Consider the following 15,281-nt stretch of genomic DNA (forward strand, 5'->3'; position numbering starts at 1 on the left):
TAAACGATTTAAGTAACAAACCTATAAGTAATCAAGAAGTGGTTTACCAGCTCTGATACCATTGTACCAATTTGTTATAATTGATGGGGAAACGATGAGGAAACAGAAGTCCACGAACATAACCCAAGTGAGGTTACATTCTAAACCAGTTGGCAATAAAATGAGTAGCGTACTTAGGTTAATTATAAACTAGAAACTCTTTGCTTCATCTTCCGTTTTGGGACACAATAGTCACACTGGCTTCCTACCATCATTATTCTTTATTAGGGTGTGTCTAGTGGTAGTGTTTAAGCTAGCGGATACTCCAAATCGCTTTAATTATAGTATTATACTATGCAAAACTTACATGCCTACATTGACATCTAACCGCAAAGAGAGGATTCGAACCTGATCGATAGTACACAGGCCATCAGTTTTTACCATTAGGCTAAGATATCATTGGTAGCTACTCGTACCACGTGAATGCTGCCATATTATATCCGATAGATCTAGTCTAGTAAACTCATCCATGCCCACAATTAATGGCAACAATATCGTGTAAGTGTGTAACAGAATCCCCCATAACACATGCCTCCATTTTTCAGTCAACACTTATATCTTGCAATTAATTGTGCTATTCTCCTAACTTCTCATCAAAATTCTTGTATATATGAACAATTGGATATAGCCAAATCTAACAATATCATCTACAAAAAAAAAATGGCAAGAAGTTTCTCTTCAAACTCTATGCCTTCTCTAATTTCTCGGCTTGATTATTTGGATTCTAAGGTAATTAATTTTATCTTATACTTCTATGATTAATTACTCCATAATATCATATGTTTAACTATTGTAACGTGTAATATGATAAAAGATTGTACTAATTAATACTATATTGTAATTTTTTGTTGATGAAGATTAACTATTTGGAGGGTAGGAAATGTTCTTCAGCAAGATGGACTGGTGATGGTGCACTAGTAGGTGGGGTTGTGAATAGAGAATGTGTGCCATTGGACTTGGCTGTCATGGAGGCCCAATCCAAAGGTTCACTTTTGGATCGAATTGCGTCTCTCGAGGACCGATTAATTCAAGTAAGTTCGTGATTAGAGTTATTCGCCATGTTTGGTTGTTAGAGGATTGTGAAAAAAGAAATTAGAGATTTGACTTGGACCTATTTAGAGGTTTGATCAACTCAAGCCTCTTATTTAGGTGTTTGGTTGTTAGAGGATTGAGATGAATCCGCTAATTCCAAAAGTCGTTGCTCCTATCAACTTTTCTAATTAAAGGATAGCATTGGGTCACGTGTACAATTTTGTCCACAATTAATACCAACTATTAGTAATTTTTAAATTAAATAATACAATATGACAATGTCCTCGTCTGTCATTTTACATAACACAAATATCTAACGGCTAACTGCTATTTTAAAACTTTTATATAAGATGGTCTTTTGTGTTATATTAGTTAAACAATGAAACCAATTAGTTAAGCACTAAAACTAATTTGTTAAATAATCAAAGCGGTCTTTTCGATAAAGCGATCTTACACAAAAGTTGACGACAGCTATTTACCAAACTGTTAATCCAGTCAGCTAGTCAAAACTGGTAATCCAATCAACTAGTTAAAACTGTTAATTCAATCATCTAGTCAAATCTGCTAATCCAATCCGTTACAGCTAATCGCTAATTACCAAACATGGTCATTATTACATAACTAAACATGAATTGAAAATAAGGTGAACTGTAGCACGTTTTAGACTTTGTTCTCTTCACCTAGTATGGTCTGATTTTTTTAGTTTCTAACCTGATCAAGTCTGGTCTAAAGGGTTTTTTTTGAGTGTTTTTTACTTTTTCTAGTCTAATCTGGTCTAGTCTAATTTGATTTTTCTAATCTAATCTACTCCGTAATAAGCAATAAGAATATAAAGTAAAGAGGACAAAGCCTTTATTAATTACTTGAAATAATGTTGTCGCAAATTAGATTATGGATATATGACAAAGGAAATGACAAGTACGTAAATAAAATGGCATGCATAAGAAAGCAAAATGACAATTAGGATTCATAAGGAGTCTACTTAGATGCTGAATATTTTGGTTCGAATGTTATTTTTTTTTTTGGGTGTGTATAAACAGGGTCCGAGACCTATTGACTATTGTACACAGAGTATCAGTTTTAACTGCTCGATTAAGACCTCATTCGTCGGTTCAAAAATAATTATTGGTTCATATGTGATATAGGTATGCTTACACATTGAATCTGAAGCTGCATCTTCATCAAATAACTCTGAATCGGAGCAAACTACAACTTCTCCTCGTGTATCAAGAAAGGGATTCTCCAACTCCTTTTCCAGATTTAGGCTGCCTCATCGGAGCAACAACCAACCAATATCACCAATTTTCATCGACAAATTCCCGGTAAAATTACTCGTCTTCCTTTAAATTCCTAAGGGGAAAAAATATCGTTACACTAAATGTGTTGTTCTGTTCACCTTATTTATTTAGATAAGATAAATTCAAGAAAAATAAGTGAAAATGAGGGTGCAAAGAACGCACCCTTCTGAAATGTAATTTGGTAAAAGTTTGATCATGAAATTTTATTCAAATATACTTTTCAACACAGATTACAGAGGGGGAAAAGCATGTTTGCAATCCAGAATGTGGCATTGGAGCTACTCAAGGGAAGAAGAGTAAGAAGGTTAAGGATGACAAGTCTTCTCCAAAACGAAAGAAATTTGTCACTTCTAGTTTGTTACATTTGAGATTATTGGGATGCTAATGTTTTTCTTTCCTCGAATTTCTAATCTGATCTGATTTTTCTAATTTTTGATCTGGTCTTAATGTTTTCTGTAAGTGTTTTTTGCTTTTCTAATCTGGCCTAATTTAATAAAGCAATAAGAATAATAACGTCGAGAAAACAGAGCCTAAGTTAACTACTAGCATACTATGGAGCACAATTTTTTTGTGAACGGTAAGAAGAATACACGTTAAGAGCCCCTTCGCTTGAGGGATCCGCCTAAGTAGTCACCATGAAGAGTAGAAACTAATTGCGGACTATTACAAGGATCAATATACATACTATTACTAACTACATGCCCTACATTTGAAATCCAATAGGATGCTCTATTTCCTTCTCTGTAGATATGATTGATATCCTAATATCAAAATATTGATGGATAGACTTGATGTCAGCGATGATATTATGTAATTTACATGCATGGTGTATCCCAGATGCGTTGTGTTCATGATGAGGAGATTATCGCCTTCGATAAGAAGATTTTTGATATTAAGGTCTCTAGCTTCCTGAAAACCTTTATGAAGAGCACATGCTTAAGCCATGAAAGCTTGAGTGTTGCCAAGGTTGTAGGTGCAGGAGGAGATGGATTTTCCTTTTGAACCTCTAATGATATAGTTTGCATGAGCCATTAAAGTTGAGCTTGAAAGTACCTGTTGGTGGGGATACCAGCGAACATATATGAAAGGAGTGACAATACTATGGAGTACATACTAGTCTATGAAGCCTGGGTACAAGTCTTTGGTGTCGTTTCCTGTACCGGGTACGGGTACGATACGGGTACAGCCAGGATTTGTACGCAGAACGAATCCAACCGGGCGGGTACCGGGGTTATATTTGGGGACGGCTAAGCTGAAGTCGGGGACGGGCACTAATACCACGAATATATTAATGGTTTCTCCTGTATATTATAGACCCGACCCGATACGACTTGACCTGACGTGACCCAACCCGAGATCCGTTAATTTGGTGACACCCATAAGTGAAAATTGGCAAGAAACGTGAGGAAAGAAATTTGACCTAAGAGGCCTTTTGGAGTTATTGGGCTGAAGAGTTGAGCAGACTCTTATAGCGTTTATGTCTTACTTTGTATGGCTAGCAGCCTAGCAATCAAGTTATGTCCAGGCCAAACCACTTTAGGGCCCGTCCTTTATAATTATAAAAAAGAAATATTGTATTTTATTTTGTTTTTGTATAATTCCTTGTATAAATAATACGATTATACGAAGTACAAGGCACTCCTTCCATTTAATACGAATTTAAAAGTCTGAACATTAATATCTATAATATTGTAATCGTAAAAATTATAAAAAGTTGATATTTCGAAAGTACATATCGAGATGAATCAAATAAGTCTTCACACCACTATATTTTTGTAAATAGTGTCAAAAAAGTCAAAGTATCCCATTAATATGAAACAAAGGGAGTATTTCGTTAAAGTCTAAATTTTGTAAACCGAATGTCACTTTATGACCTTAAGGCTATAGGTTAAATTCCTACAAATTACGGCTCTTGGATGTGAGGACTATCTTCTCTTTCTCTTTTCCGATAGCATGACATATGTAGGTGGACATGTCAATTATTTTAGAGTTGTTTTTATTATTTTACTCATTGAAAATATCGACTTGACTATCAAATCAAATATATATGCAACAAATAATTTAACCGAGTAACGACTTATCTGGATGCAAGTTATTTTACGAATAATCCTTAAATAGTTTGTTTTTTGCTTATGAAAACAAAACTTTAAGGCGTTTTTTCTTGAAAATCTTTATTCGTGCATAGAAATATTGAATGGACATTTCATTAAGTAAAAACTACAACACCTCATTTTATAAATTTTTAAATTTTTTAAAAAATTGGCATGTAGAAAAATAAGCAACAAAAAAGGGATCCAATTTAAAACAGACTTAGAACAAAAGTCAGTGCAACAATAATTGTAAACCAAATTGCATAAAATACAAATATGAAGATAATGTATTATATCTGCCTCTGATCAAACAATACATACTGTAGCAGTACTAGTGTGTGAAATCTCAGTCATGCGTTTCAGTCATTCAGCCTACAAAGCAATTCACATCAAAAGCAATAAATTGTGCCGCTTACGCTAGGTTTTTTTAGGCTTTGAATCAACAAAAGGGTCATGCGTACATAAAGTATACAATAAATTTATTATATATTCCGTATTAATTAATTTTTTATTCAATTATTATCTTACATGTATTTCGGTGTAGAATAATTTATTTAACATCGAGATAACTTTTATCTATGTTCTGATACTAGTGATTAGGGGTGAATAAAAAGTTAGGTTATCCTGAATCGGAACCGGAATCTGCGGTTCCGGATTCAGAACATGTTGTGCAGGTTCCGATTCCGGGTAACAAATTGGGAACGTGTTGAAACAGGTTCTGATTCTCAATTTTTCGGAATGGGTACCTGTAGACACCAATTCTAATATGAATTACCCAAAATAAGGGTTCGGGCCTTATAAAAATGATTCCTATGCCTAACATATAAAACAATCCAAGCTACTTTTTGGAAAATATAAATATGAAATTAGAATTTAAGCCCAAGCTATAAAACAATCAAAGCTCAAACTATAAAGTAGATTTTTTTTCTCAATAGATTAGCAATAATTTATTTAAAATTTTAAAATGACAGGGTACCCTGAATCAGAACATGTTGGAACAGGTTTCGGTTCCGGTTCTCATTTTTAGGAATCTGTTGCAACAGGTTCCGGTTCTCATTTTTAGGAACTTGTTGCAACAAGTTCCGGTTCCGCCCATTTTCAGAAACTTGTTGCAACAGGTTCCGATTTCGGTTCCGATTCCTAAAATATGATAGGGTACCCTGTTGTACTCTCCCCTGACCAGTATGCAGGTGAAATCTCAATCATGTGTTTAGTCTTTCAGGCCATAAAGCCATTCACATAATCCATACTAAAAGCAATCAATATTCAGCTCGTATTATGTACTCCTAGAAGACTACAAAGTTATTTTCAAATTCTTTCATTACACTCTTCTTTGATTTCATTTTTTATATTATTTTTTTAAAAAAAATCTTTGGATATTTTTCTTCACCGGTTATTTGTTTCTTTATGGTGCGGAAGTGTGCGGCTTAACGCTCTGTTTTGTTCGATTTATTTTGACTAATTTCAGACAAAATAAGTTCAGTTGAATTCAGATAATATAAGTTTAGTCAAAATAAATTCAATTGAACCGTGATTACGTTGTAATTAAAATTGTAAAGGAGGTTAACTTTTAGTTATGACCAGATATTGAGTGCAATAAGTGAGATTGTGAGAGCATGCACTCCGAATGAGATTAAATGCAATTTTTGGTTTTAAAATGTTTTTTAAGGAAGAATTTCATAAATAATTCTAAGATTGCTATTTGACTTTTATAGGCTTCCAAATGCCTACTCACACTTTAATAGTAGCGTCATAGTCATGTCAGATCATACTGAAATGCCATATAAAATTATAATGGATACGCCTAAAATTCCTCCCTTCTGCTCTTTGCCATTTCGAAGAATAAGGGTTGGGTTGAGTACTTAAGAACCCCCTACAGTGCAAACTCTTCTACAATGCATTGATGTCCCCAGAAATATAGGCAAACAAAGATAAAAACAAGAGGTGTCTGTTCGGAAAAATTATCAGTAGCTGGTAATTTTTAGCGGTTGAGTAACGGGTAGCAAATAAACTAAAAACGAGCAATCGTTATCAATCAAAATACCAAGCAACTAGTATGAGCGTTCGGTGGAGTAGCGATCGAGATTGTAAAATACAATAAATTCTGCTACTGTTACTTTTTTTTTTACGGGACCTAAATTGTTACGAGACACTTCCACTTTGTAAATTTTACAAGTTGTATTTTGAGTAGGTCACGCTCAATACACTACTTGCTACCGCCAAAAACGCCCTTATACTAATACGAGTACCAAATGAGGATTAAAGCAAAATAAAAAATAAAAAAAATCAAAGTTTAGTAAGATTTCTGTTGAATGGAAAAATTATCTATTGTAACTAACTTCATTTATTCATATTTTAAAAAGGTCCATTTAACTGACTTAAAAACTAAACTTTACAAAATGAATCAATATTACAATACCGGAATACCCCATAACATATAATCCATAAAGTTCCAGAAATACCCTCAACAATTCCTTGAAATCTCAATCATTATAAACACACACAAATTAACCCAACAAATCCTTATCAGCCCCTACTTTCCCTCTCTCCTCATTTCTTCTCTCCTCCTCAAAATCCAAAAAAATGGCGGAAACCTCTTCAATGGAGGATCCTCTTCAACAATCCTCCCACCAAGACTCCGATACTACAACTACCACCACTTCCCACCACCTCACTCTTCCACCTGGGTTAACTCACGACGAGTTCGCCGCCCTTATACCCGCCATCACTGAGTTTCACACTTACCGAGTCAAAAACGGCCGCCAATGTTCATCCCTGTTAGCTCAGAAAATCCACGCCCCACGCGCCGCTGTCTGGTCCGTTGTCCGCCGTTTCGACCACCCGCAAACGTATAAACACTTCATCAAGAGCTGCTCAGTTCCCGAGGGGTTCACGCTCTCCGTAGGGTGCACGCGCAATGTTAACGTCATCTCCGGCCTCCCCGCTGCCACTAGCACCGAGCGCCTCGATATTCTTGACGACAACCGGTTTGTTACGGGATTTACTATCATCGGTGGCGAACACCGCCTTCGTAACTACCGTTCAGTGACTTCGCTCCACGCTTTCAAGAAGGATGATTCGGGTGTCGGCGAGGTTACGGTGGTTTTGGAGTCGTACATCGTTGACATGCCGGAAGGTAATACTGAGGAAGACACGCGCCTATTTGCAGATACTGTAGTGAAGCTGAACTTACAGAAGCTGGCCTCTGTCGCCGCTGCGTCATTGGCTAATGAGGGCGGCGCCGCCGTGGAAAACAGGTGATTGTGATTTGTGATTGTGGGTCCTTTTTCGATGCAAGTTGAATGAAAAAAATGGGTAGCGGGGGAATCTGAATCTGAGACGTATAAAAGACATTATTTCTGCTGCTCCTTTTTTTTAGTAATTTTTTTATTACTCTTTTTGGGTTTTTTTTTGGTTTTTTACGGGGAATGAATTGAATGAAGGTTAATCTTTCGTACGTTTTGTGGTTGGTTGGAAAAGTTTCCCCCCATTAACAAAATGAAGCAAGGAAAAAAGAAAAAAGAAAAAGGAAAAAAGAGAAGGAAATTTAAGATTGGTGGAAAAAAAAATCAAGTTGTTAAATAGTTTATGCACGATGAGAATTTGAGATGTTGATGTTCATGGAATTTTATTTAAAAAGGAAAGAAATCCTCCTTGTTGCCAATTTTGTTTTTGCTCAAGTCCTTATACTCTCGATTCTAAATGTGTTCATCAGTTAAATTGGAGTCTGAATCTTCTAGAATTTTAATAAAACTTTATACGTTAAATTGGAGTATTGATCTTCTAGAGTTTTAATAAAATTTTACACGGAGAGTTGTATTTAAATCATAAATTTTAAAATTAATGGCTCATATTAGTAGGAAGGAAAATCAGTAGGTGGATATTGTTGAGAAAAAATAGGGAGATTTTGGAAATATAATATATGAGCCATTGATTTTTCATTCAAGTGTCAATATTGCTCAAACTGTACCTTGTATAGTTATTTTAAAATTATCCGTTCTTGAAATTTCTTTAGGCTTTCTATTTGATACCGTTCCTGGAAGTTTTTTACACTTATGCTTTATTCTATTTTTGTAATATAACGTTTACAATTATGCCCTATATTCTTATTTTGTATTCATTTACTCGCGATATTATTGGCTCACCTGCGTAATTATAACGTCTATTTTGATTTTTTTTTATTCATCTAGTTTCACACTCAAATAAGACGTTACTTTCAACTACTTGTAAAAATTATTGTAAAAACGTTTTACTAATTTTCAATCATATATATGCCTTGTCAATTGTCATACACTTCAATTCTTACCCATTATGATTTTCACCTATTTTTTCTAAACTTATCTGAATTGAACTTATCTGAATTTATTAGAGCTTATTAAAACTTATTTTAGCGATAAATTATACTTGGTCAACCCTTATTTTTCCTGAACTTATCTTATCTGAACTTAAATGAACTTATTTTTCCTGAAATAAGTGGAAATAAGGTAAACAGAACAGAGCTAAGGCTGCGTTCTATTCACCTAATTTTCACGTATTTTTCCTGAACTTATCTTATCTGAACTTATTAGAACTTATCAAAACTTATTTTAGTTATAAATTGTACTTGGTCAACCCTTTTTTTCTGAACTTATCTTATCTGAATGTATCTGAACTTAACTGAACTTAACTGAACTTATCTGAACTTATTTTTCTTGTAATAAGTGGAAATAAGGTGAATAGAACATGAACTAAGTAAATAAGGTGTTTTCTGAATTATCAAGTAGAGAGTACTGTAATAACTTAAAGGATCTTATATTACTCCATATTTTTGGGTAAAAATAGGATGGTCGGACTTAGTAGGAGTGACATCCATGTGATATATTAAAAAGGTAAAAAGGTTATATTCAATGGGAATAGCATTTAAAAGAACATAAGTATTGTTTTCTACCCTTGAAATTAGGTTCTTTAATTAAAATGTATTTTATTCTACACCTTTTAATTGGATTCTTTAGAAGAATACGGTCCCATTATATAATTGAAGAATTAGAGTATATGCTCAATGTTTCCTTAGTAGTAGTAGTTAATAGTGTTTTACATGCCTAATTTGGTATTACTATTTACGATAACATGCATCAGATATACCAATTGACTTTTCCTATGGCTATGGCTTAAATAAATTTAAACTTTTTCATAATAAAGGAATTTTTATCATTTTTCATAAAATGCAAAAATTACAACCACGATCGATCACACTCATCCTTTTGCATTCAATCATTCAACTTCTTGATTTAGGGTGTGTTATATTCACTTAATTTTCACTTACTTTTTATGAACTTATCTTATCTGAATTTATCAAAACTTATTTTAGTTATAAGTTGTACTTGGTCAACCCTTATTTTTCCTGAATTTATCTGAACTTATTTTTCCTGAAATAAGTGGAAATAAGGTGAAAAGAACACGGCCTTAGATTATCTCCGATTGGGACTCAAGTAGAGGTCCAAAAGGAGAGAAAATATTGTTAAACACGAGCCCGTATTAAATGAGTTATAAAAAATGACAACAATTGACATTTTTTATACGGAGTAACTTCTTTTCTTAATATTCAAAAGTTTTGTTTTTCTTTTTTAAAAAAGGTTGAGAAAGAATAAATGATAAGGTTTTTTTTAAGAGTCTCACCAATTGACATTTGAGTCTCAAAGTTCCAAAAAAAATTAGACATTATAACTCACTATTAGACATATAAAAGCGTTTATGAAAGATTTTTGAGCAGGACAAAATGTGAATTGCATTTTATGGGAAAAAAATAGTCAACAGGAAGCTGAAGAATAAATGTGTTTTTGAGAAATTTGGGATACAAGCAAAATTATGGATAAAGACTTCGTGCATGCATAAGGTCGAAGGGAAGAGTGTGACTATTTATTGAAGTAATAGTCCAAACAAGAAGGTTGACACAAAGAGTCTTAAAAGTCTAACAATACCAAACCTAATTCGTTAAGACAAAATGAATAAATGACACATTATTCCCTTTAAAAATTTGTACTACATAGTTAATTGTAGTACGTACTCCCACTTTATATATAACCTTTATCTTTAGTGTTTCAAAATTTGTATAATACATGATACAATTATTTAGACACGTTTGCCAGTGCACAAATTTAAACATTAATATCTTCCGTTAAAGTTGATATTTAAAAAATATTTATTGAGAAAAATCAAATAACATCCCACACGATTATGTTTTTTCTTATGTATAAATCACAAAAGGAAGTCAAATGAGCTTGTGTGAATAATGTCAAAAATCCAATTATAATGAGAACGGAGGAAGTATATATTTGTATACTCCCTCCGTCCCGGAATACTCGACCCGGTTTGACCGGCACAAAGTTTAAGGGACTTGAATTGACTTATTAAATTTAATAGGTAGTAATTGATAGTGGGGTATTATTTTAATGTAGTTAGTGGGAGGTGGGTTAAGAGGGTGGGGTTGGGGGAGAGTAGGGGTTGAATTTTTAATTATTTTTTGTATGGAGTAGGGGGTAGGTGGGTTAATAGGGGTGGAGTGAGAAATAATATAATATTGTTAGAGTATTTCCATTTTTAGAAACAGGTCAAGTATTAAGGGACGGCCCGATAAGAAAAACAGGTCAAGTATTCCGGGACAGAGAGAGTACTATATAAAAAGATATTCCATTTCTTAGGTCATAATATAATCATGTAGGGTTCGGGAATTTGGGAACCTTTGAGATTTATTCTACAGCCAAGTTGAGGGAACACAATAATGTGATATTATTTGATGTTTAAAAGCAATTTTGTTTAAACATCAAAAAGTACATCAATTTGCAACAAAAAATAATTATAAAAAGCACATCAGGTCAATTAAATTCGTAGCAGCTTGTAGCCGCTTACCCTTCTAGTCTTCTGTCATATCGTCTGACAATGTTTAAGTGCCAGGCTGAATATGTCCATTAGTACTACCTATGTTAACTAACAAGTTAGAGATGGGTGTGCTGACATGGCGTGACATGTGGTCAACTTCGTAACATGTAACGAGCTAACTAGCATATATATGGTCTTTTATGAGAATTGTAAATTTGTAGTTGTATATTTGACAAACATCCACCCGGTTTAGCTGCACTTGTTAAAAGTAATTATAGTCTAAAATGAATTACAAAGTCTAATTTAACAAGATTTATATATATGAATATATTTTAAAATAATAAACCCCTAAAGAAAATCCAACCGTGCTTAAAATAGTAAAATCTATTTGCAATAGGCAAATGCTATTGCGGCTCTATCAAATCTGAAAAGGGGGAAAAAAGCGAAAAAGCTCGTTTTCAAGTTGTAATAAAGTTTTAACTAAAAGCTCTTTAAATTGAACTTATTTGGGATTAGAAATTTAGAAGTGTCCATCCTAACAATTTGGTTGGTCAGTGCATTTGCAAATGGAGCCCCACTTAACTATAATTTGGTTCCAATTATTATTTCATGGGCGCCGTTTGTTCATACATTCTTAAATGATAATATTATATGACATTGTATAATCATTATGCTCAATAACATGATTATCATCTCCCACTCTCCTACCACAGTCAACGTAATTGATGATGCTGATATCAGTGAGTGACGGATCTTGAACAACTTATATAATAAGATCAGTAAAAAAAATCAAGCAATATAGTATAAGATATATATATAATTATACTTAATGTTTAGAGGGACCGAAACTAAAATTGCACTATGAAAATTTTCGTGGGGGGAAGTCAAGTCTACCCCGAACGTAGTGAACGTATGTCCGCCGCTAGATACGATGTACCTTTTTTCTATTAATTGTATGGAACTCATTAAACAATTATCCCACTAATTATTAAGATAACCTGGTTTAGTGATAAGACTGTCAAATGACCAAATCTATCAAAAGTTTAAGCTGATGGTTGAAGTCCCAAGATTAGTTATATACTCTATCACACCCCCCCCCTCACATAAAAACCCAAAGGGCTTGAAGTGTGGATGCAGCATAGGCTTCCTCATACCCAACACGAAATATTCCACTTTGAAATGAGGGGTAGATGGGATTTGAACCCGTGACCTTTGCGTCATGCTAGCTCTGATAACATATCAAAGGACCAACTCAACTAAAAATTTAGCCTTATGGTTGAAACCCCCATATTAGTTATATACTATATCAAGGACTCTTACCTTGTGATTGGGTGATGGGTCGAGTTAACGTATAAGGGGTTTTGGTCTTAAGGAGAGTCTTTCTCCGTACCTTAAAATTGAAAAAAAGAAATTAACAATTACGTGATCATACATTATGTTAGGTTTTGTGTTGCTTATTAAGCAATTAGCTCAGAATCAATGTTTGGCTTTTAGTATTATGTGAAGTGCTATTAGGGTAATTAATGGAATATTTGACATATTTCTTAGGCATTTTATATTTCATAATATGCATGCTAGAATATTGAGCTTTCACAAAAATAAGAGGGCGTCAAAATCGCAGCCAGGCATGTATTATGAAATACATGTCATGGGCTTGTTTGTAATTTCCCAGCATTTTGAAATTGTTGAATAGTTAACCCCGTTTGCCAACTTGGATCCCGTTACTGCCAATTTTGTAATATGAATACCATTTTAAAATATTTAGCACCATTTTTGTGATATTAATACCACTTTATAAAATTTAGTACAAAACGAGTACCATTTAAGGAAAATGAATTTCATTTAGAAAAAGTTTAGTACCATTTTTGTAATACCAATACCATTTTTCTAATGAATTGCCAACTCAGCAATGCCAAGTCAGCACCCCGTTTTACAAGTGTACAATACCGTTTTACATTTCCCCCCAAAAATATTTACCATTTAAATTTACCTTTTCATTTGGAGTTGGCATATTTTTGCAAATACATGTCTGGCATGTATTTGGACTTCCTCCAAAAATAATGACCTCTATAGCTATAGCCTATATAGGGGTTAATTAAACAAGAGATTGTGTAGTACTACTATATTGTTTGACCAAAAAATCATGAAAAGTGAGATGCAAATCTAAAAAAATAAATTAGGAATTATATTATATAGCTAACGAGGAATGGAGTATAGGTTAAGAATTTAAGATTATTTTAATTATAATAAAGAATTATATATTGAGGACATTGTTCATGAAATTTATAAATGCATGACAATGATGAAGCCACGTATGTTTGTCCCATTTTTAATTATATCGTTCAATTATTAAGGAGGAGAATATACTTTTTCCTTATGCTTGTTTATGTACACAATTGACTTTGTTCACAATTATGCATGCATCATCTTAGGTTTAATTTCTTTCAAAGAAAAATATATAGTTATCTTATATTAGTCACGCATTATGGTTATCTTGAAAATAGTGGTCCGAGTAGTACGAAGTATTGTTTTCATGACACAAAAGTAAAAAAACTAACCTATTAATTAATATATCGTATGATTTAATTTGTCTGTGAAACTAATTCATAATGATCTTGTAATCCATCATAAGTTCTTTTAAATGCGAGAAATTATCGGAACATATAATAACATAAGTATGTAATTTAGTTGTGACATAACGGAGGAGGCATACCACTCAGTGGCGTATCCAGGATTTTTATTTAGGGTATGCAAATTATGAAGCCCAAAAATTAATGGTTGTTTTTAAGTTCTCAAAAACTACTACAGAGAGGAATAAAGAGCAAAAAGAAAATTAAAATCAATTTATGCTTATAGTTGGGTTCGAACACGGATCACTTGGATCATAAGTATTGAATATCCCCTTTAACCATCAAACCAAATCAATTCTATGATGCATAGCTGCTTCAAAATATGTTTAACCTGATGCAATCAGGGTATGCAGTTGCACACCCTTGGTGTATGCTAGTTCCGCCCCTGAATTACCACTGCCAGTCTGAAAACGATGAACAAAAAGGTATTTATGTACGTTTTAATTTTTAGCTTTTACTCTGTATTGTTGTGTGATATATATATATATATATATATATATATATATATATATATATATATATATATATATATATATATATATATATATATATATATATATATATATATATATATATATATATATATATATATATGGGTTTTTTACTAGGTAAGAAAAAGAGATGCTATTGAACCAGCACCACTATAAGAATTTGTATCTGTAATGACAACATAATAACGACGGGTCAAAAAATCCGTAGCAAAAGCCTTATATGACGGGGATAACAACCAAACAAAGACGGGAAAAACTGTCGCAAATGTCATTTACGACGGGTTAACGACAAGATTTTCCATTAATGATGGCCCTGTTTTATGACGGGTTCGCAACAAGAAATCTCGTCGTTAATCAACGATTATTGGCCTTTAGCGACGAAATTTCTCGACGTTAATCGATTAATGATACAATTTCTTGTAGTGCACCTAGCATATGTTAACATTTGCTTGTGACACTCACAGTCATTATGTAACATTAAGAAATCTACGAATAATTTACTCTAAAATATTGAAATTTTAGAATAGTGTTTTCTACCTATGAAGGCTAAATAATCCATAATAAGGACTATAATGTTTGACTTACCTTTTTATAATTGTGTAAGAGACCAAGTACATACTTCCTCCGTCTTTTAATACTCGCAACGTTTGTTAGTTTTATGCATGTCAATGCACAACTTTGATCATTTATATCTTAAATTCTCTTTATGCAAAAATTATAAAAAGTTGATATTTTAAAAATACACATTGAGACGAATCTAACAAGATCTCACATGACTATGTTTTATCTTATACAAAAAACACTACGAATAGTCAAAGTAGATTATATGAATAGTGGCAAAAGTCC

General features: G+C 33.1%; 2 protein-coding genes across 2 annotated transcripts; both read left to right on the forward strand.

Annotated features, from left to right (window-relative positions):
- The first annotated feature begins 572 nt into the window (after nt 1-572).
- LOC130464308 (uncharacterized) lies at nt 573-2,828 on the forward strand. Its single transcript, XM_056833819.1, has 4 exons — nt 573-768; nt 897-1,070; nt 2,217-2,393; nt 2,599-2,828. The coding sequence occupies exons 1-4, from the start codon at nt 700-702 to the stop codon at nt 2,752-2,754; spliced, it is 576 nt and encodes a 191-aa protein (XP_056689797.1). The 5' UTR covers nt 573-699; the 3' UTR covers nt 2,755-2,828.
- A 4,132-nt stretch (nt 2,829-6,960) lies between these two features.
- On the forward strand, nt 6,961-8,123 carry LOC110792096 (abscisic acid receptor PYR1). Its single transcript, XM_021996910.2, has one exon. The coding sequence runs from the start codon at nt 7,043-7,045 to the stop codon at nt 7,718-7,720; it is 678 nt and encodes a 225-aa protein (XP_021852602.1). The 5' UTR covers nt 6,961-7,042; the 3' UTR covers nt 7,721-8,123.
- The last annotated feature ends 7,158 nt before the right edge of the window (nt 8,124-15,281 follow it).

The sequence above is a fragment of the Spinacia oleracea genome, chromosome 6, assembly GCF_020520425.1.
Source record: "Spinacia oleracea cultivar Varoflay chromosome 6, BTI_SOV_V1, whole genome shotgun sequence".
NCBI classification, from domain to species: domain Eukaryota; kingdom Viridiplantae; phylum Streptophyta; class Magnoliopsida; order Caryophyllales; family Amaranthaceae; genus Spinacia; species Spinacia oleracea.

Coding starts and splice junctions, on each gene's coding strand:
- LOC110792096 (XM_021996910.2), top strand. CDS start 7,043: ATGGCGGAAACCTCTTCAATGGAGGATCCTCTTCAACAATCCTCCCAC.
- LOC130464308 (XM_056833819.1), top strand. CDS start 700: ATGGCAAGAAGTTTCTCTTCAAACTCTATGCCTTCTCTAATTTCTCGG. Junction 1,071..2,216: donor TCGAGGACCGATTAATTCAA/GTAAGTTCGTGA, acceptor TATGTGATATAG/GTATGCTTACACATTGAATC. Junction 2,394..2,598: donor TTTTCATCGACAAATTCCCG/GTAAAATTACTC, acceptor TTTTCAACACAG/ATTACAGAGGGGGAAAAGCA.